At 43.3% G+C, this 22,919-nt stretch overlaps 1 protein-coding gene across 5 annotated transcripts in view; it reads right to left on the bottom strand.

Annotated features, from left to right (window-relative positions):
* ELMO1 (engulfment and cell motility 1) overlaps nt 1-22,919 on the bottom strand; it is a 727,703-nt gene that overhangs the window by 428,691 nt on the left and 276,093 nt on the right. For 4 of the 5 annotated variants that reach the window (XM_086692444.1, XM_086692474.1, XM_086692460.1 and 1 more), the window contains one exon: nt 7,566-7,713. In XM_086692444.1, coding sequence (XP_086548570.1) covers nt 7,566-7,643 — 78 coding nt within the window. In that variant the 5' untranslated portion in view covers nt 7,644-7,713. Of the gene's footprint in view, nt 1-7,565; nt 7,714-7,854; nt 8,004-22,919 lie in introns of those variants that run through there. The other variant, XM_086692467.1, reaches the window with a different exon arrangement.

The raw sequence follows: 22,919 nt of genomic DNA, 5'->3' as shown, positions 1-22,919 counted from the left end.
TCATGTAGGTTTCTCTTAGGGAAATAATATCCCCGACCATATATAGGCAGAGGATGCTACTACAATATTTCTGCTAGGAGGATGGAGAATATCAATGGTTTATTCTCATCCTTACTGTTCATAGTTCAAACCTAAAGTAGATACACACAGAAATAGAGATCGATGTAAGGGATCACAGGGTACAAATACACGTAAAACACAAGCTGACTGATCACCGGGAGCATATAATCTACTTCAAAAGACATGGGTACACTAAAAAAATGTAAGCAACATTATGTGCATACTATATTAACTGAATAAAAGCTACAGGTAAAGAAAATGGTATAAGAAATGAGAAGGATGGAAAAATAACTGCATTATAACACACTCAGCAAAGGTTTGAATACAAAGAAGGCTCTGGGCAGTGTTAGCAAAGCCAGGATTTTAAGGAATGAAGGGCTGAACAGAAGCAGGAGGAATTCAAGCAGGTTTACTCTCAGAAAGAAACCGCAAGAAACGAACCACATACATGCATGTGCAGGGACATACTTCTAAAGGGGAAGCTTCTATATAGCAAGATGGTACTTAAAAACTGCACACAGCAGCTTTGAACCCTGGTCAATACAAAGATACCTTGCACCCTGGGTAATATGAAGGGAAATCATGGAGGGGACATCAAGTCAAATTAAAGAATCTGACTCAAGGGGCACCCGGGTGGCTCAGTTGGTTAAGCATCCGACTTTGGCTCAGGTCATGATCTCACGGTTTGTGAGTTTGAGCCCTGCATCGGGCTGTGTGCTGACAGTTCAGAGCCTGGAGCCTGCTTCGGATTCTGTGTCTCCCTCACTCTCTGCCCCTCCCCAGCTCATGCTCTGTCCCTCCCTCTCTCAAAAATAAATGAACATTTAAAAAAAAATTTTTTTAGAAAAACTTAAATAAATAAAGAAAGAATCTGACTCAAGTCTTAGGATCACTCAAGAAGCATCCATGACTTACTTTTTTTTAGTTGTGTTATACTCTCCTCAAACAAAATCTTTTGCAAAAGCATGCAAAAATCAAAAGGCCAATATAAGCTGCTGTTGCAGGAGTGAGTGTGAAAAGCCTTCAAACACACTGCATACACCCCTCACCCTTGAAGCATTTGGGAAGGATTTGAGGAGGATCCTTGAGAATGATCCAACTAAGGTTAAAAAACCATGCGGGGCACCTGGGTGGCTCAGTTAGTTAAATGTCCAACTTCGGCTCAGTTCATAATCTCATAGTTTGTGAGTTGAAGCCCCACATCGGGCTCACTGTTATCAGCATCAAGCCCACTTCAGATCCTCTGTCTGCCTCTCTCTTTGCCCCTCCCTGACTCTCACCTGCTCGCTCGTGCTCTCTGTCTCTCTGTCTCTCTCTCTCTCTCTCTCTCTCAAAAATAAACATTTAAAAAAATATATGCATCTCTCCCCATCATTGTTTCTGGGCCTGAACATGATGCATAACAACCTTCCCAAGGGCTTGTCCGGTGCACAGATATTAGAGATGACCCAGACCCCTTGCCTGCTGGGATGGCTTGGGCTAGCTTTTCCTGAGTAGAAGTGGGCTTTATTTCCTTGTATGGACAGGATGGAGTCTGTACACTTGGGGTTGTGAACAACACATCTAACCCATCCTTCTTCTACCTGAAATAACTTCCAAAAGTTGGTAACTCCTATCACACCACCTTTCTGCAGGCTTACATCTGCACAGTTTCACCAATCACTTGCTTGTATTCTGCAGGCACATGGAGGCTTATATAGAGGAATAACGTATCTATCAAATGGAGAAGACCTGGTGGCCAGCCAGCAGGGGCACACTGGTGACAGAGCTGGTGTTACTTAGATAGAAGTTATACTTCAAGCCAAGAGAGAACATGGAATCTAGACAAAGAGTATCAGTAGTAAACACACAGACCAGTGGGCTAAGCACTGAGGCTGGGGCAAATTTAGAAAAGAGAAAGTCGTGGAACCATGAAGGAAACTCACAAAGACTAATCAGACAAGGAGGGAGAATCTCAGGACTGCAGCTTAATGAAGAACAGAGAGTTTCAAGAAGATCAGAATGAGCAGCTTTGCCAAGTGTAACCAAGACAGCGAGGCCAAGCAAGGCGGAGGGAGGACCACTCGATTTAGCAAAGCAGAAGGCACTGCAGCCATCAGAGAGCAGCTCCAGGGAGAGGAAAGTTGTTACTCATTCTCAGATTAAGTAGATACTGACACAGCACAGGTGATGGTCTATACTGACAACATTTAAATCAACTTAGAATGGAAAGACACAACCTAAATTACACACTAGCAAGAGAGTTACTAGGTCAAGAGAAGGGCCTTCCAAGGCAGGAACAGAAGAGCTTATTGGTGAAAGCAGAGAACAGAACAACTGAAGACAACAGTGATGGGGCAAAGCCTCAGGTAAGGGGAAAGGACGGGTTAGAACACAGGTGCAGCCAGAGAGTCAGGGGATGGGACAGACTGAATGGCCTGGGACAGGGGCAGGACCATCCCTTCCCTCCTCTGCTGGCAGTGGGTGCGGGTGTGGGGCAGGAAGAGGATGACAGGAGACAAGGGCATCATGAGATCCTGGAGGCACGCAAACCCATAAGCAGAGGACTTGTAAGGCGCAGACAGGAGTGGTGGCTTTCTGGCCACAGTGCACTCCTTGGAAAGGAAGGAATGTGGGGCAGGGCAGACAGGAGAAACTAGAGGCCTGAGGCACACATGTGGGAACAGAATATCTGCTGCCCAGAATGCTGGCACGTGGCCAAGAAACAGAAGAAACTATCAAGGAGAAGTGCTAGGGAGCCAATGAATATTCCACAGCACAACTGGCTGCATGTCCAGTTAGCATTCTCCCTTATTACTAGGTGATGCCTCCCACTTACCCTTTAGTTGTCTCTTGTTCCTAAACATTAAAAACATTAGGCAGGAGTGCCTGGGTGGTTCAGGCAGTTAAGCGTCCGACTTGGGCTCAGGTCATGATCTCATGGTTTGTGAGTTCGAGCCCCACATCTGGCTCTCTGCCATCAGTGTGGAGCCTGTATGGGGTCCTCTGTATCCCCCTCTCTGCCCCTCACCCCCCCACTCTCTCTCTCAAAAATAAACATTAAAAAAATTGTTTAATAAAAATAAAAACATTAGGCACAGAAAGAAGGAGAAAGCCAGGGAACCATTCTTGACAAAGAGCAGGTGAAAAAGAAAACCAGCGCATCTCATTTCCTAATCTAAGGAGAACTTGCTTAAACTGGCAGAAACAAGGCTGCCTTTATGGAGTAATTACTCTGAGCCAGACGATGTCCTACATTCTTTTTCACACATTTTCTTTAATCTTCCCAAGAATCATGAAAGTGCAAAATTATTATGTCAGCTTTGCAAAACGAAGATACTGAGGCTCAAAGAGGGTAACAGAGCCTCTCACAAATATGGGGGCTCCGGGGCCCCATCCAGGTTTCAATGTCCTGGAGAGTGTACTGCATTGCTTAGGCCACACTAACTCTCAGCAAACGCCTCTCGTCAGAGTGTCGAGGGTTCTATACTCTTGACTGAGAAAAATAAGCTGTTCAGAAAATAGTAAGTTAACCAGGACAGGGGATGGGAGGCTTTAAGGCTCAGTGTGTCCAGACAACCACCGACTGGTGGCTTCAAGTGGCCCCTGAGGGTGAAACTCAGCAACAGACCATAAAGGCCAAAGCAGAAGCCGCCAACGAGATAGCTTACAACTCCTCTGACGGCTTCCTATGGTATGGCAAACTCCTCTTGTAAAAATCCCATAGGGGCTTTTCCTGCTGAGTGGAAAGGCAGAATTGTCGCTTCACAATTTGGAGAGAAAACAAACCAGTCGGCTCCGTGCAGACATCCCCTTGAACCAAACAGGCATCAATAGAGCAAAGCTGAGCAGAAATGTGCTCCTTCTTCCAGTTATTCATTAATTAAATATCCATTGATTAAGGACGGACTGTTCTCCAGGCACTAGAGAAACTGCACTCAAAGATGAAGCAATTTACAGGCTCATGACGGTTTCTCACGAGCCCCTGGATTGGGAGGTGTGGGGACCCCTGCATCAACCTCACTTAGTGTTCCTCACAAAGCAGAGGAAGGGCCCCACCCCTGGCGACAGAATCAAAACCTCTGCAGCTCGGCTGGAAATGTGCATTTTTCACAAGCTCCTTGGGTGATCCTTGGGCACGCTCAAGGTTGAGTCGGACCACCGGTTTAAGGTGACAGACAGGGACAACACAATGGGATAAGCGGAAGGATACTCAAGGTTTCAGGAGAACACGGGACAGCAAAGCCGAACCCAACTCCCAGAAATAACCTTTTACTGAAATAGTAGCTACCCAGGGTAAAAAGGAGCAAAGAGCTTTCTGAACAAAGGCAGCCTGCCACAGGAGAGAGGCAGGTTATGCGACCCTCACTGAACAAGGTAAAAGATCAGAAGAAAAGTCCAAGTACGAATCATGGCTCAAGTCTTTGTTGCATGTGCAAATACATTTCCAATTCTTGGGCCAATTTCTGACCCAATCAAGAAACAACACCTGACGCCAGCACTGCCATGAGTCTCTCACTCCCATCTCAGTAGCTGCAGGGCAATAAGGGGTTAGGTTTCTAATCCTTTGTGTAGTCTCCATATGGCAATACCACAAGGCCCACAATTTAGCCAACTGTTTAAAAGTTCAGTCTTCAGAGTAAGAGAGACCTGGGTGTGTGTCCTGGCCTCATGAATTGGCAAATCATTTAACTTCTGTGAACCTCATATCTGCCTTTGGAAAACCGGATCATCACCAAGAACGAGACAAGGAAACACCAGGTGCCTCCTGATACAATGCCCCGAAGAGGACACAGCATCATCTCTCTGGCATTTCACCTGATAATGCAAAACCTGGGAAGAAAACATCAGAGAGACCCAAACTGAAGAATATTCCACAAAGCTGTCCTGTACTCTACAAAATTGTCAAGGCCACAAAAGATAAAGAAAGACTAAGGAAACATTCCATGTCAATGGAGACCATCGGGACAGGACAATAAATGTAATACATGAGCCTGGAGGGATAAGGGATCTTATTGGGACAACTGATGAATCTTGAATATGGACTATGGACTTTGAATTAGATGATAGTTTTGAACTACTGTTCAATTTCCTGGCTTTTATAAAGAGACTATGGTTATGTAAAAGAAGGATTTTGTTCTTACACTGAGTATTTAGGAGTAAAAGGGGATGATGCCTCTAAGTCACTCTCAAATGGTTCAGAAAAAAGCTATATATTAAAAAGAGAAAAAATGGAGAAAACAGTCACGCATATGAAGCAAAATGTTAATACTTAAAGAATCTGGATAAAAGGTAGACAGAAGTTCTTTGTACTAGTCTTGCCATTTCTCTGTTTAAAAACTGTATTGAACTAAAGTTACTGCTCAAAACTTTCAAGCCATGAAATAACAAGGAAAGACTGAAGAACTGTCAAAGGCTGGAGGAGAATGAGGAACCATGACGACTATATTACAATGTGGTTGGCATTCCTGGATTAGATCCTGGAACAGAAAGAGGACATCAGTGGCAACACTGCTGACATCCAAATAAAGTTTGTAGTTTAGTTACCAGTAATGTGCCATTGTTAATGCCTTCATTTTGGGAAATGTACCAGTTATATTAAGCATTAGGGAAGACTGAGTGAAGGGGTTATGGAAACTCTCAATAGACTCTTCACGATTTTTCTATGAATCTAAAATTGTTCCAAAATAAAAAGATAACTAAAAAATAAGTGTTAAGACACACACACACCAAAGGCCATCCCCAAAGGCAAGAACAGGACACTGACTCCACAAACCCCTAAGAATGTGTATCAGGAGCTATTGCCTGATAGCAGAGGTTCCCGGAACCACGGCAGAATCAAACGGGAAAAATTTACTAAACCACTGACTTAGAATCACTTGAGGTAGAAGCCCCAAGAACATTTAAACAAGTACCCCAGACCTGGGGTACCAGGGATCCAGCTCGGTACTTCTCAAACTTAACTAGACACAGGAGTTCCTGGAGACCTAGCTAAAATGCAGATTCTAGGTCAGGAGATCTGGGGTAGGTTCTGAGACTTTGCATTTCCAATGAGCTCCCAGGTGAAGCCCGAACAACCGTCCTCAGCCACACATATGGAGAAGGCAAAGCAACAAGACAGAAGAGGCCTGCCTGGGTTCATGTCCCCAGAGCACCAACCACGCCAGCCCAGGACTGCCATGTGGATGTAAGAGGTCAACTCCCCTTTGAAGCCGTTGGTTCCCTTAGCCAGTAGCAAACCTAGTCCTAACTGTATTTAGTCTGCACCAGGTAGTCCCAAGCATATTTTAAAATTCAACTCACCTCCTCTCTCGAACAGCACATGAGAAAGGACAAACATCTGTTACCTGACACAAATGTATATAAAACTACCGGATGGGCTTCTCTACCCACATGGGTTGCTTCTAGAGCTCCACAAAAACTGCCTCGTAGAGCAGTTAAAATGACAATGATGAGCTGGACCGATGACACCTTTTTGTTGACAACAATCCTAAAATTTTACCCTTCCTCAAATTCACACTCAAGCTCAACTGATTCTGATTTGACCGTTATAATTTATGTCAATAGTCTTTTGGATCCACACAATGCCATACAACTCTTACAGTATTCTTCAACCAGATAATAACATCTGACCAGGGGAAAAAAAATTTATAGATCATAATCATAGAACAGTACTGAGAACATATATAAAAAGTGGAGTTGCCATGGTAGCCTAATTGTGAAAATATTAAAAGCCACCTAGAATTCTATGGTATTTGTTTTATGAAACCCTAAGTGTACATAAGTCTCAATCTTTTTTTTTCCTTAAATTATTTGCTCTAGTAACCTTCCTGAGATAACCTGTAATCAAATCAAATCAAATCAAATCAAAGCCACACCGTAAGACTGTTGAGACCCAAGCTAAAGGAGGCCTTTAAAGGTAGGGCCATAATAAAAAATCTTTTCAATATTTTTTCATTCATTAAATACGTATTGAGGATGTATTACATGCCAGACAATGCACTAGACAGACAGTGCATTTTACACTAATAATAAAATTACAATTAGCTGGGAGGCAAGCCCAGGCCCCTCTATACTAATTTCACTATTAAGCGGTTACTGTAATGTACTTGTTGGCTGCTTCTGCAAAATCAAACGGGAAAGTGTATCAAAAAATTAAGTTTCGTGTTGCCTAGGATAAAACAACCTGCACCTACTCATGAGCGCCTGCCAGGCAGAGCCGGGATAGCCTCCACTGTGCCAACTGCCCGGAACCTAAGCCACTGGGCCCTGCTGCCTCTCACCCAGCTTCAGACACAAACCCTGTATTCACACAATCCAAGTAGATGTTGAACGAGCATAAAAACCCCATCCGTCGTCACTGTATCTGGTACACAAAGCAAACTACACTGCAACTATTATTGCACAGATTTTTCAGCACAGCCAGAGAGAGAAAGGAGGACAAAAGAGCTAACCAAAGTCTGTGAAAATTCCAAGACAGAAAGAAGACTGAAGAGAACCCCCAAACTGCTGCCAGCATGACTGACCTGATCGATTTCCATGAGTTTGGGGTAGGCGCCCGGCCATTCTATGGCCACCTTGACGATGTCCGCGGGGGGCGGCATGGTAATCCCAGGGAGTCCAAAGCTTATAGAACCGGGATCCTACAGTGCAGACGGCCACACGTGTCTACACCTAATGAGGAATGACAAAAAGAAAGAAAAGTTGCTCAGTGCCGATGCAGGGCAAATTCTGCTTCATCACTTCCTGTTTTCACTGGTGGTTTAGGTATGAGAAACGGCTCTGGGTATACAACACACAGGGCACCAACTGTACCTCCGGCTGCTCCTGAGGAGAGAAGACAGATGACAGGAAGGAGCCAATGCCCTAGAGTCGAAGCCTTCAGGAGACGTGGTCCCCGCAAGGGGCAGTTTGTCCCTTACCACGGGGTTTGGCTCCCAGTGGTGCCCAGGGTCTGGATGAGCTGGGCTCACTCTGTCCAGAAACGCATGTAAACTTCTCGCGCTCAACAGTCTCCGGAAGAACAGATTGCCCAGGAAGTCATGGTCAGGAAGCAGCATTTCTTTAAAGTATTTTCTGTGTGTCACAAATAGAGCTCCGCGCTATAGCAACCAGGATATCATGAGGAAGAAGAAATGCCCTGAGGTTCACACACATGCATACACACACTCCCTCCCCAAGGCCAGTTCACACACTGCGCCTTCAGGAGGGAGGAAAATTGACTGATGTGGATAGTGCGGCAAACAGAACAGACCTTGAATTTTCACTGGAATGAATAGTGTTGCTTTCACAAAAGAAGTAAGATTATCCTCTGCTGCCTCCCCTAGATTATTGGCCTGTTTCTTTAGGATGACTTTTTTAACTTAATATTTTTGAACGGATAACACATTCATGTGACTCAAAACTTAAATTTGTGTGTGTGTCTGTGTGTGTGTGTGCGCGTGTGAAAATATAGTGGAGAATCTCCGTCCTCTTAAAGTTGCACATCCACCTGGACGAATATTCTACAACAGGGACTTGTTAAATAATTATGGGGTCTCATATATGCAAGCACAAGTAGCAAATCTGTACTGGGGTGTTCCTCTTCATAGTCTCTATGCTCCTTTATTCACTAGAGAATTCTATGGGCAATGTATTATGTCTGTACCACATCGTTTCAATCCCAACCAGTTATACACCCTAGAATAAGAATCATGAAAACAGGTTCTAATGTGAAAATAGACTGTGTAAACACCAGGTAACACTACTCAAAACAAAGAACACACGATCCTGGGGATCAAGAGAATAGATAATGAAAATTAAAATGCATTTTGAGCACCCTCCTCCCACCTCTACACAAAATAGTCTAGAATTACACTAAAAGAGGTCATCTAACCACCCAGGAATCAAAAGCCAAGGGTGCTTTTCTTCCCCTTTCACTGGTATTTATTCCTCAAAGACTGTTGAGACAAAACCTGTTGAACAGGTGAGAATCCAATGATGTGGCTCTCCCTGAGTCTCTGTGGAGAATAAGAAGGCAGCAGTGGACAAAGGAGCCATTGAGAGAGCCAAAAGGCTACAAGGAATCCTCTGGGAATTCACTTGACAAGTGTGATTAGACTTCATCAGTGTTACCCACACTAACAAACAGCACAGACGGGGCTCCCGCAGGGAAGAGTCAGGTGCACCATTTCAGAATGAATAATCCAGTCCACATTGTTATCCTCAGAAGTCCACATTTTATCCTCTTGAATTTATATTTCCGTGAGAGAACAGTTAATTTTATCTCATCAGAGCCACCAGCAGTAAAGTGGAGTCTAATGTTGTCAAAATTGCCCCATAAATATAAGGTTCATAAATTTTGGTAAACAGCCTAATATAATAATTCTTATGCAAACTAAAATTTAAGACCCATTAAAGGGAAGTCTGTGCAGCTGGCTAGACACTCCAACCATTCTGCCTTGTAAGGTAACTCTCAAATCCCTGGAGGCAACTAGGAAACGGGTGGAGAATTCTGCAATGTCCCTGCTTGCCTGCTGATTGATTTACTTGATTCCATTTTTAACATGAAAATTCTACAACCTTAATATGCATGTCAAATGGCTTTGCTTATAGTTGAGCGAATTTAATGAGACAGAGGAGTTAGTTGCTTTTTATTTGGGACTTAGTTACTAAAGTCCCCGTGTCAGTTACATGTGACTCCATAACCCTTGAGCAAGTTGCAATTTTCTTTATCATTCTGCTGAAGGTCTCCTTCTTAGCTTTAGGTCACGTTTCCAAGACAACAGAGAGAAACCGCTCTTGATTCCCATCTAGAAATCTGTCTGTCTCTACACATTGGTCTATGTCCAAAGTTCTTTATATCTCTGTTTGAAGCTCACCTCATTGTAGTCTCCTAAAGATCTGTTACATCACCACATGTTTTTCCAGTCAGCTTGATTAGGTCTTGGGAGCATAAAATTTCCAAATACCTGATCCTTCCCCCCCCCCCCCCCCACCGAATTTCCCATATAGTTTTAGCTTCTGGTCCCTGTAATGGCTTTAAACCCTTTTATCCTATTTCTAGTCTTTCTGTTACACCAGCAAATCCTATTAAGAGAGGGGGAAAAAAATCAAGCCTATGTGGACATTCCTATAGGAGCTGTGTAATGGAAAAACTAACACACTTGCCCTGGTGAACTGTGTGCCCCCACAACTGCACTGAAAGAGGCTGACAGATGGGCCAGTAGAAGCCAAAAGGTGGATCAATGGGAAAGAAACACCAAACAGCTGGGTAAATGATTTGCTTCAACTCCTCTGTCCCTTCATTCCTCCCCAGGAAAGTTGTCCTCTGCCCACTGGCTATCATTATCTACTGGTGACAAATAATAGGTTTATACTGATTATGGGAATAGTGGAGAGGGAGCACCAGTCTCATATTTCAAATGCTCAATGCTCCCTTGTAGAAAAAAAAAAAAAATAGACAACCTTTTCCCTTAGTATTCAGGTTAGGTAAAGAGGGAAAAGGCCTAGAGGCACCTGAGTGGCTCAATCAGTTAAGCATCTGACCCTTGATTTTGGCTCAGGTCATGATCTCAGAGTTCAAGGGATCCAGCACCACATCAGCCTCTGTGAGAGAAGGAAACAGAGAATCCCAAGCAGGCTCTGTACTATCAGCACAGATTCTTGGGATTCTTGAGATTCTCTATCTCCCTCTCTCTCTGCTCCTCTCCCGCTCTCACTCACGTGCACAAGTGCGCATACACACTCTCTACTTCACATTCTCAAAATAAACATTTAAAAAAAAAAAGAGAGGGGTGCCGAGGTGCTCAGTCGGTTAAACATCCAATTCTTGATTTCAGCCTAGGTCATGATCTCACGGTTCGAGCTCCACGTCGGACGCCACACTGACATTTCAGAGCCTGCCTGGGATTGCCTCTCTCACTGCCCCTCCTCACCTCTCAAAATAAATAATTAAACTTTTAAAAAAAAGATTTAAAAAAAGAGAGAGAGAGAAAGGGACTCTGAAAGTAGCACCCTTCTGAAAGTAATCTTTCATTCACTTTGTCCATCTGGAGAGGAAGGGAAAAAACCTATCCTCAGCTCTCTTAGGTTCAGTGCCTGGGTAGTGCAAACTAAACTAACAAAGGCAAGATTGACAGAAAGGAACAAATGAGTTTACTCATGCAATGTACATACATGCAGGAGAACTCAGTGAGAAGTAACTCAAAGGGGTGGTTAGAGCTTGGAGCTTACATACCCTCTCACACAGGGTGACAAAGTGTGGACAAGAGGTTAGACGAAGGCAAAGGGGTTTGGGCTCCTGAGGGATACAAGGGGTGGAATGGTGATTTGGAAATGTATGGTTAAAAAACAAGTTGTTCAGTTGGTTTGTTATGCAGTCTCAAATCCTTTCATGTGGTTAAGAGTGGTGTCTGGAGTAGTTCTCTTCCAGGTTTGGGAGAGGAAGATATCTTTACAAATAGAAATTCCCTTTATAGATCTAAATTTCCTTTACAAAAGAAACATTTATGCCCTGCTTTTAAGTAGAAATGAGAATGGCAGAGAGTTCCTCCTGTGCTGCTGTTTCTAAATTGATTTCAGCTCAAAACAATCCTTACTGCAAAGTGGCATCTTCTGATCTCCGTCTATTACTCAGGCTTTCCTGAGCCCTCTACTTTGTGCTTTGGAAGACACAGTCTTGCACAGTGCACTGTGCCTCAGGAAGGCCTACTTCTTCTCCTCTTCTTTGTACAACATCCTTCTTATTCCAAACAGAATGATACATCCCAACAGCCTTACTGTCTAGGCCCAAGAATACAGTAAGAGACAGGTGCCTCCCACTTCACCTCATCTAGGATGCTATGATTCATCCACGCTTGCTGAACTCTGTCTTTGTTTCCCTTCTCAAACATGCATTAGAGGACAGACGTTCCTCTTTCCAAGTCGCATAGATGAGCAATGACTGCCAGGGAAGACCATGAGAGCAGGGATCCTCCCCTGCACTGGAGGATCTGGATAGATCGATAGATGGTGGGAGTGCCATTTCAGAGTCTCTTACTCCATCAGGGAATTAACATCCATTCTGACAACAGCAGAGGCCAAGGAGGAAGTTTCATGGCTTCAGGAACAGGGGAACACTGTGCAAAACATAACCATTCAGAAGAAAGAAAGGAAGAGAGAGAACTGAATCAAATATTCCAACTTATGTATATGCTCCTGACAAAAGCCTCCTAAGGTAATCTTAGTAATAACTCAACTTGCCAGGTGCGAAACGTGCTATTAGCTACCCTTTTACAATATGTTGCAAACTTGCAGAGAAAAGTCTTTGCTCTCACAGCAACTGGAAATGTCATCATGGAGGGCATGGGACAGCTGGTAGAAAGGAGCAGGGGCAGAAGCTGAGAGCAGGCATTGGACTGGAAGCCTGAAGCACACACTTGTTTCCTTACCCTGCATCCTTCCCCTAGTGATAGTTGGCACTCCTTACAGTAAACGAATGAAGATACTAAACCTTACTGAGCTTGGTAACTTCCCCCAAATATTTACATATTCCCAAGGTGTTGGAGGCCCCTCGAACATGACTGTGGGCTACTGTGTTCGCCAAAAATTCATATGATCAAGTCCTTACCCCCAGTACCCAAGACTACGGCTATATTTGGAAACAGAGCCTTTAACGAGGAAACTAAGTTGTAATAAGGTCATTAGAATGGGCCCTAATCCTATCTGACTGTTGTCCTTGTAAGGAGAGGAAATCTGGACACAGGTACAGAGGACAACCATTTGAGGAAACAGTAAGAGAACGGCCATCGACAACCAAGGAGAGAGGCTTCAGAAAGAGCCAAGCTGCCTACACCTTGATCTCAGATTTCCAGCCCCAAGAACTAGGAGACAATACGTTTCTGTTGTTTAAACCATCCAGACTGTGGTGCTTTGTTATGACAGCCCTAGTAAACAGGCGTAACACTGAAGACAGAAAGCATAAAGAAGAGGCTGATGATTTGACACAAAGACGCTTAAAATCTTCACCATTCCAAAAAGCACCATAAAAATTTAAAAACAAATAATAAGCAATCGAGAAAATACTTGCAACAGCTGTGACCTAACCTAGTATCAATATCCTTAACAATGATCTCTTATAAATTTTTTTTTTAGTTTACAAAGTAATCCACACAAGAGGAAATGTGTGGTCAATAAATACCCAAAAGGTCACTCTTAACAGTAATAAGAGAAATGCAAATTAAAGCAGCAAAACAGACCTTTTTTGTCTATCATATTGGTAAGAAATAAATGTTCATTGATTGGTGAGAATGTGGGCAAAATAACACTCTCATACACTGATACAATCAAGAAAAAAAGCAAAAGCCCTTTAGAAATAAATAAAATTAATTTATTTTTAATCCATAAAATGTAGAGTAATAAACTTGGCCATGAGAAGGTCTGATCTCCTGAAACCACTAAAGCAGGGCTTCTTAACCACAGCATTATTAACATTCTGGATCAGATAATTCTTTGCTGTGGGGCTCATCCTGGCCTCTGCTGAAGTTTAGTAGCAGCCTTGGCCTCCATCCAGTAGATGCCAGTTTATACAATCAGATGCTCACTTATAAAATGGAGACAATCAAAATGTCTCCAGACATTGCCAGATGTCCCTTGGGAGTCAAAATCATCTCTGGTTGAAAAGCAGGGCACTAAGGTGACTGCTTCTAATATTGCTTTTAAAAAAACTTATTGGGGTGCCTGGATGGCTCAGTCAGTTAAGCATCCAACTTTGGCTCAAGTCATGATCTCCCAGTTTATGAGTTCAAGCCCCACATAGGACTCTGTGCTGACAGCCTAGAGCCTGGAGCCTGTTTCCAATTCTATATCTCCCTCTCTCTCTGTTCCTCCCCCACTTGCACTCTGTCTCTCTGTCTCTCTGTCTCTCTGTCTCTCTCAAAAATAAAGAAAAAAAACTTTTTAATAAAAAACTTATTACATAGACCAACTTCACAAAGTGGGCAGTAATAGTCATAAATATAATAGTTTAACTGCAAAAAAAAAAAGAGAGATGAGATGTAGAATAAGGACCACTTGGAGAAATAAAAAAAAAATAAGTTGCTAAAATCAACAGGAAAGGAAATTTATATAAAAACATGAAAACCTTGATATCATTTGAGGACAATTTTGTAACCTTCTACTCTAGCACATTCTCCCTCACATACAGCTTTACTGAACTCTTGTAGCTTTGTTTTTTGTCTGTCTAGTGAGCTTTTCCACCTCTTCTCTTCAGGTAGCAGGTCCTGTCCCACAACCAAGATTGGGCATGTGTGGGGCCAATGACAATGCCCATTTCTCTGGCAAGAGTGATTGATCGGTCCAAGGGACAGACACATGATCTAAGCAAATCAATTTCTGGGGACTGCTCTATGAGGCCTGGAAGGAAAGAGTTCTCCCTTTCAATGGGGGGTTGTTAGGCCGCCATCTTCCATCCATGTGGGAATGGGCTGTCTGCAATAGGAAGGAATATGGCAAGGAGAAGCAAAGACAAAGAGAAAAGAGACAGGAGAGGGGAAAAGAGAACAAGAGTCTTAACTACGTTGAGTATTCTGGCTCCTAACACTTTTTCTTCCATTCTTTGAGCTCTCCTAATATTCTTCCTAGATATATGAACCCATAAATTCCCTGGTACAGTAAGTGAGTTTGAGGTAGGTTTCCATCACTTGTAATTGAAAAACTTCTAACTAATACATCAACCCTACCATATCTGTGTACTGCCCTCAGTTATAATCTTGCCAGTCCCTCAAGAGACAACTGAACCACAAAACACAGACTAAAGTTACACAATCTGACCTTGGAGCCAAATGGGAATGATACTTTATTCCCCAGTCCTAGAGCTCAATATCTGCATGTCCACATTTCTGATGGAGCCCTCAGTGCCTAGAAGCTGCTTTCCCTCTCCTGGACTGCTGCCAGGAATCATGCAGGCATTTCAGGAATTAGCCTTAGCCTGGCATTTCCCACACAACACTACTTCCTTCAGATATTAAGTAATGTAACATGAAAGAAAGAAAGAAAGAAAGAAAGAAAGAAAGAAAGAAAGAAGAAAGAAAGAAAGAAAGAAAGAAAGAAAGAAAGAAAGAAAGAAAGAAAGAAAAGAAAGAAAAGGAAAAAATAAATCTCTTGTAAAACATCAAATGAAATAACAGCTAATTATGGAACCAGCTAGTTCATGTATCATATACTTTTCATGACAACCTTATGAAATAGGTACCATTACTAAACCATTTTACAGACTAGGAAACTAAAATGCACAGACATTGAGTAACTTGCCCAAGGTCTCATATCCAAATATGGAGCCCAGCCAGAACTCAATCCACATGTGTCTGATTCCACAGTCAATGTTTTTAATCACTATAGCACATTTTTAAAAAGGTTCCTTTACTATAGGACTTATTGGGCCTTTAATGTAATATATATGTACCGTGAAATTTTTGTATGCAGTATATACTATTTCCCAAATATATCTTTCTAGAAAATTCTTTTTTTTTTTTTCATGGAGCATCTTGTGGCATTAGTTTCACATGGGACACAGTTCGGGAAACGATGCTTTGAGACCATTTACCTCCTCCACTTCTCAAGAAAAACAGAAGTGCTGAATAGTCTTGGCCTGAAATAAAGTGGAAAGTGGCAGAGAAAACACTTTCCTTTAGTCCCATATTGAATTATCATCACCTGCATCTATGGGATTATCTCCAGGAAAGCAACCCAATTCTTTTGAGTAACTCTTTCCAATTCACAGAGGACAGTAAAAATTCAATTAACTACAGCTTTCTACTGTGCAAACTAGCAGAAGATAAACAGCAAAAGAAACAGAATATTTGGATTTGTGAGAGCTTGAATCTCAAGCTTTAAAACCTTGGCTGGTGATTCATGACCTATAGCACATCAACTTCCCACAGCCTGGTTCCCGCCTGCCTCTGAGTACCAGGAGACACCCTCCCCCCACCAATGCATCCCTGAGCCCCACCCACAAGCACACACAAGCGAGGACGCTCTAAGTCGTGGCAAATAGGTTCTTCTTTAAGATCATCAACAGTCCTTTTTCAGTGGCTGTGGGTAGCACTGCCTAAAGAAGGCAAGCCCCAGACTGGCCAAGCGAGGATTACTCTCGAGGTGTGCCACAGTGTCCTGAGAGGAGAGGAAAAGCACCAAGACAAATATTGGCTCTCCTTCCTCATCAAACTGCTGGCCATTTCCTGGGCATGGCAAATTCTCTTGCCTCCCGCCTTTGTTCTCAATGTTCCCTCTCCCTGGAATGTCTTTCCCTTCCACCCCTGGGTTGGCTTCAAAAATTCCCACCTAGACTTCAAAGCCAATCTCATGTGCCAGTTCCTCTGATAGATTTCCCTGACCCCACAGCCTCCCCAGCTAAGAAGCAATGGCCCCAACTATCTCCTCAGGTGCTTACGAAGCTCCTACCAGAACACCTTTCCATACCTTATGCTATTAGTTTATGAGTTCCCCAAGGGTAGGGATCATATATCTTATCCATCTCTGTACCTCTAGTCTAGACCAGATGGCATGGCAAATAGCAGCTCAATAAATACTTTTCAGACAAGTGAATGAATAAAACAAATGAATCACTCTTTCCTTAAAAGCAAATTCAGACATTTAAAAAAAAATGCACAGGATTACTCAAACCAATGATGCATTTTTAAAATCCAGAATTCCTTCCTCAGAAAACCTTCAGGCACTTCTTCAAGCAGCAGCTACTCGTGTGTCCCATTGGACAGAAATAGAAATAGAGGCACTCAGAGGTGAGAGCAGGGCCTACTCCAGATCTGTTTTCCTCCCAGAGAAATTCTGTCAAAAACAAGATGAGGCACGAGCTGAGCTGCTGGTTCTTCTCCCTTCACTAGGAGCTTTCTCTCGCACTTTGGGAAGCAGCATCTCAACTGGAAAGTTCATTATTTTACAAACTAAGGCACACACTTCCTCCTTTATTCTGGTTTTTGGATATTTGCTTTTCAAATTCCTTTTCGGCTGTTGTAACGTCAGTGACTGCTCCCCTCCTGTCCGCCCCCCTCAGATCCCCCCCCCAGCTCCCCTGCTCCCGGCAGGCAAGCCTTGTCACTCGTGATGTGTGCTGACATTCCCCGGTGGAGGAGACAAAGCTCAGGCCCAGTTCTCTATCTCACAACCCAGACTCGAGGCCACAGGAAATGCTGGAGCGTTTCCACCATCCTGTGAGCCAAACACTCAAAGTTTCCAAACCTGCTGATCAAAAAACAATATGCGAAACTTCTTTCTCCCTCTCTCTCTCTCTCCAGCAACAGCAGAGCAGCAAAGGCCACCCTAGGAAATTCGATTGCATCAGATGAGCAGCAAGGGCCTTCTGTGGCAGGCGGAGGGCTGGGCTGTGCGTCCACAGGCTGCCACCTGACAACTCAGCACAGAATTAGTCATCCTGCACAACGCGTACATGATGTAATGCCGCACACGGAGGATGGCACTAGCTTCTGCCTCTTTCTCCCTCCTCGGGTCCTTCAGGTTTAATTCTCCAGACGGACAGGAGCTGGTGAGTAAGTGTGAAGGTCAGGTGTCTGCCTGGGTGTTAATCCGGGCCCTGACCTACCCACAGCTCTGTGACTTTGGACAGTTACATAACATGGCTAGCCCTCGGTGTCCTCTCTGTAACACTGGAAGAACAATAGAACCTTTCTCATGGGACTGTTGTGAACCCTGAACATATAAACAATTGGAACAGGGTCTGCTAGGGTAGTATTATGATTATGAATCTGGCAGGCATGGGGGACCTGGACACGGCAGCCAGTAGCCTCCCTAGTGAAACACACAGAAGTCCCACCGCACGGTGGTTCTTTTCGCCTTTTAGCATCACAACCAAACTGGACAAACTGTTCTGAGGAATGCTAACTTGGCTTCAGGTCCACGGAGGGTTTACAGATACGAACACTTTTTCTTTCTTCTGGGTTTTAAAAGATGAGCACCAAGCTTCCAGGTGAGTGACTGCGTTGGAAGGAATAGGAAAAGGAAGGATAGTGTTAAGATTCCGGAAGAATCCTCCTGCATTTCAAAAGCAGAAATGCCTGGGCAGATAACCTGATGGAACAAAACGGACCCGATTTCTCTCCCGACCCACGTCTCACAGCCAAGTTCTGTAAGTATAGCGAGGTGACCGGGACTCAACTGCTTCTCAATCCTTTCTCTCCAAGAAGTGGATGTGGCCTTCAGGTATGCGACAGTTACAAGTCCCTCAAGAAGGACCAAAGGGGTGCCCTCTGCACAGAGAGGGACCTGCCCCACCACTACTACACAGCTTCCCCAGTTACATGTCACTCCAGCCCTCCAGAGTGACTTCCAACTCTCACCTGTCTGAGGGACACCTCCGTCCAGCTGCCCCACTCACTGATTTCACTGTCCTGCTCTCCAGGTGAGTAGCTCTAAAGTGCTGAGGCTCCACCCACCAAGCTGAAGGAGGGGAGGCACCTGGAGCCTGATGAGCATGGCCCACCCCACCTGGGCCCAGCTGCTCCCCAGAAGCTGGGGTTTTCATGGGCACTAAGTGGCCGATGATGACACAGCTCTACTACCGGGGGTATCATATCCTGGCTAGACACAGAAGAACTCTGAAATGTTTCTCAGGGAAGTTTCTGTTAGGAAACATGAATTTCCTCCATTTTCAGGGTTTTAGATAGCTTATCCCTCTGGTTGTTAGGCACAAGCCCACAGGCCCAACAAGACAAACAAAAACCAAAACGTGGTTTTTCTCTCTTACCTCCTTCACCTGAGGAGGCTCTGCCAGGACTCCCAGGATTGAATGATAGAGATCTCTACTTCTGGTTTTTGTCTGGGTTCCCTCACAAGTTTGTTGCAATTTGTCTTAAGATAAAACACTGTCTGGGCACATGCTATCAGCATAGACAGGTGGCCACACTTTGAAGAGTTTTTCACACAAACACCAAGATAACAGTGGATCCAATGGGCCACTGTTTGCCGTTGAACAAATGGACTGCTCTTTCGGGCTCCTGGGTGACTCAGTCAGTTAAGTGTCTTACTCTTGATATGGGCTCAGGTCATGATCTCACTGTTCGTGGATCGCCTCCCCCCCCCCAACTCAAGCACTCTCTCTCTCTCTCTCTCTCTCTCTCAAATAAATAAAGATTTTTAAAAAAATCATTGCTCTTCCATAGGCATATATGTGAATCCAGAAATTCCTTACCATATTCATTTAAAAATAAAAAATAAAAATAAAAACCGGTACAAAATGGGGAAAAGGCGGCCTGCAGTTCTATCCTGAAAACCAATATTACTGGTTACACCCTGGAGTTGCCAGTTGGCTTCCTGCCAACCCGAGGATCACGTTCTGGATAGATTTTGTTGTTGCCTGCTCATTTCCTCTTTGCTTTCCCTTGGGCAGAGATCCCCCACACTCTGTCTGCATGCCCTGGGAAGGGCTGAGATTAAAAGCTGATGAGAGGAAACCAGATAGAGGGACTTCCAACTCAGTGCTGGCAGTTTGCTAACTGAGTGCCTTTTAAATTTTACCTCGGTAAATTAACAGCATGCTGATGATTTAAAATTCTTATTATCAGCACTCAGTTCTAGCAAACTTGGGACTCAACCAGCTAATATCTGGTTTGATAAAGACTCAGTCAGGCAAAAACCCAACCAATAATAGTAAAAATAACCACATACACCAAAAAAAAACTTTTTTATATAACCTGCTAGATTAGTGAGCGAGGTTGCAGGGGAAAAAAAATTAGAAAAGGCTGCTATGCATCTTCTCATTTTCCTATTATGATACGCTCTGCCTTGCCCAGAAAAGAGGTCAGAGATTATAAATCTTTGTGGAACACTTGAGTTCTGCTGACGGGTCTGGTAATGGGGTCAGATTCTGGGACCTAATTATCTGAGGCATGAATGTAATGAATGAGGTCAAAGAAAACCTGATTCTACTTGACACCTAAGAATCTTACTTTTTTCATCTTTGCAAATCAAAGCTAACCGTTCCAAACTTTCTTCTGCAAGGTGGCAGAAGAAAGAAGGCAGGTTTTAGAATCAGACAGATCTGGATTTGGATGTGAAATGGGTAATGCTTTAGGCCAGGGCACAAGATTACAAGATTTGCATTTTGCCTTAGGCTATGAGTGGAGCAGACTGGAATGGAGCAAGAAGGGACAGACTGCTGGAGACTGGAAAGAAAGCGACTGATGACAGTGGCTTCGGCTGACGTGGTGCCTTGGAGATGGAGAAGGTGAGAGATTTATGAGATATTTAAAAAATAAAAATCAACAGGAATTGATGATAGACTGCATACAAGGAAGAGGGAAAAGCTGGAGTTCAGCATGACCCAGGATTCCAGCTCCTTCCGGCTGACTTAACAGAATAGATGGTGATGCCAACTTATTGAACTAGGACCACTCCAGACAGAAGATGCACTCTCGGTCACTTCGTTGACCACTATCATGTCAATGTATGTATAGACTCATCCAGAAGAACCAATGGTAAAGTCCAAGCCCCCAGTACAAGAGACACCCCTCTTACTCATCTCTTCCTTATGGACCTATTTGCTTTACTGCAGATTACACCTAAAATTCATAGCCATTTCTTTCTTTTAAATGGAGAGGCAGCAGAGCACAGCAGTTACAGCCACAGATTGGACTCAGACTACATGTATTCTAATCCTAGTTTCATGGCCTCTTAGCCTTATGGCCTTGGGAGGATTGCTCTCTGTGCCTCAGTTTGCTCAACTGTAAAATGGGGAAAAGCACAGTACCTATCTCACAGCTTTCTTGAGATGAGTAATAAGGTGATGATGGTAATAGCTAGTGTTCATATGATTTACTATGTGCCAGGCACCCCACTGAACAGTTCAGATATATTAACTCATTGAATCCTCCCAATAGCCCTAGGAAATAGATGCTGTTCATAATTCCCATTCTAAAAATGAGGAAATGTAGTCTCCAAGGAAACCAGCCACTAACTTGGCTAGTTAGCAGCCTAGCCAGTCCAAAGTCTTGTGTTCTGTGCCATTACACTGAATTTCATTCTATCTTAATACACACAAAATGCATAGAACAGGTCCTGGCACACAGTGAAAGCCAGTCGACATTAGCTCTATGAATCGGCAAATCCAGGATTTTACAACAAATATGGTTCATGAGGAAGAAGGAGGCTATAAGTACTTTTTCATTATGGATCCCTATTGTACCTTCTCACTTGGTATAACATAACATTGATGGTGACTTACCAAACTTGCATCCAACCTTGACTCCATGGAAGGAATCACATGGCCTGAGCCATTCAGGCTCAACACTGACTGACTTCTTGAAGCTGCGACAGAACCTGCAATTTGATGCAGCTCCTCTGAGAGCTCTGCAGGAAAAACACCCCATGGCTCAAGCATAACTTCCGGTGAGGTAAAACTGGGATTTCTTGACGACCTCTATATTCTTACCTTTCCACTTAATGAACGGATAAACTTTTGCACAAGTTGAATATACTCTCCTACGTCCCTAGAGAAAGGATCCAGAGGGACTCTTTTATAAGCAGATAATACAATTTTATTTCCACTAACAAGGAATAATCTTAATTGACATCTAGCTCTGTCAGAATATATAGCCTCAGAACAAGTACTCAAAACTGAAATAATGACTTTTTGGTGTCGGGCTCCAACATTTAATGAGCTTATTATAGCGAAAACCTAAATAGCAAATCAATTCACTCAGGTATAAGACAGTTCACTGGGAAGTTACACAGCTTAAAGTAGAAGTTTACAAAACTTGACAGAGATTTTTTAAAAACCGAGGTAGAGGGGCACCTGGGTGGCTCAGTTGGTTATAACAGTGTCCAACTTCGGCTCAGGTCATGATCTTGTAGTTCATGAATTCAAGCCCCGCATCGGGCTCTCTGCTATCAGCAAAGCCTGCTTTGGATCATCTGTCCCCCTCTCTCTCTCTCTGCCCCTCCCCTATTTGTGCTCTCCTGCTCTCTCTCTCTCTCTCTCTCTCTCTCTCTCTCTCTCTCTCTTTCTCTCAAAAATAAGTAAACATTAATAATAATAATAATAATAAACAACTGAGGTAGACATTTAAAACATTTACTTAAAAATTACCCAGACAAAAATTAATTCACCTACATGTTAAGGCACAAATTACTTGGAGACCAAGAGACACAAAATACTTTTTAAGAAAATTCCAGGATGTGCCTGAGGGTACTCCTTGATGTACCCATGAAGAGGCAGGGTGGCTGCCCACTCAAAAGTGGGATTGAATTAGGCGCATCAAATTTCAAAAGGATTTCAACCCAATCCCCAGATCAACTGAGTAGGAAAGGCACATGTCCTAGCAAGTAACTGCAAATAAGAGTAAGAATTAATTGCGCTCTCTACCTTTACCAGTAAGAGCAATATTGAATGTATTGTCTTCTCCACAGACGGTGACTGCTCTGTTTTCAAAAGGAAATTTTTATAAATGGTCTTAAGGTTTAATAATAGGAAATCCATTTAATAATTTATGGTAAGGCCATAAGACAGAATAGTAATCATTAAAAAATCATATCTAAAAAATCTATGACACTAGACAATATTCCCACTATACTTCATTGATTTATTTATAACCATTAACATTTAAATATTAATAAATATTTATTCCAGTAGACACTCACTACAATGGTAAGAACTCAGAACAACTAGAATTCTCATACATTGGTGGTTAACTAGTAGGTCTCCTTTGGGGTGGGACACCTGGGTGACTCAGTGGGTTAAGCACCCAACTAACTCTTGGTCTCAGCTCAGGTCATTATCTCACAGTTCCTGAGTGAGATTCAGCCCCCATCCCACTCTGTATTGTCAGTGTGGGTTTCTCTCTCTCCCTTTCTCTCTGTCCCTCCCCCTGCTCATACTCTCTCTCTCTCTCTGT

Source organism: Puma concolor, chromosome A2 (genome assembly GCF_028749965.1).
Source record: "Puma concolor isolate L17-30 chromosome A2, mPumCon1.1.hap2, whole genome shotgun sequence".
NCBI classification, from domain to species: domain Eukaryota; kingdom Metazoa; phylum Chordata; class Mammalia; order Carnivora; family Felidae; genus Puma; species Puma concolor.
Note: the sequence above shows the minus strand (reverse complement) of the source record. Positions and strands in the feature narration are given on the sequence as shown.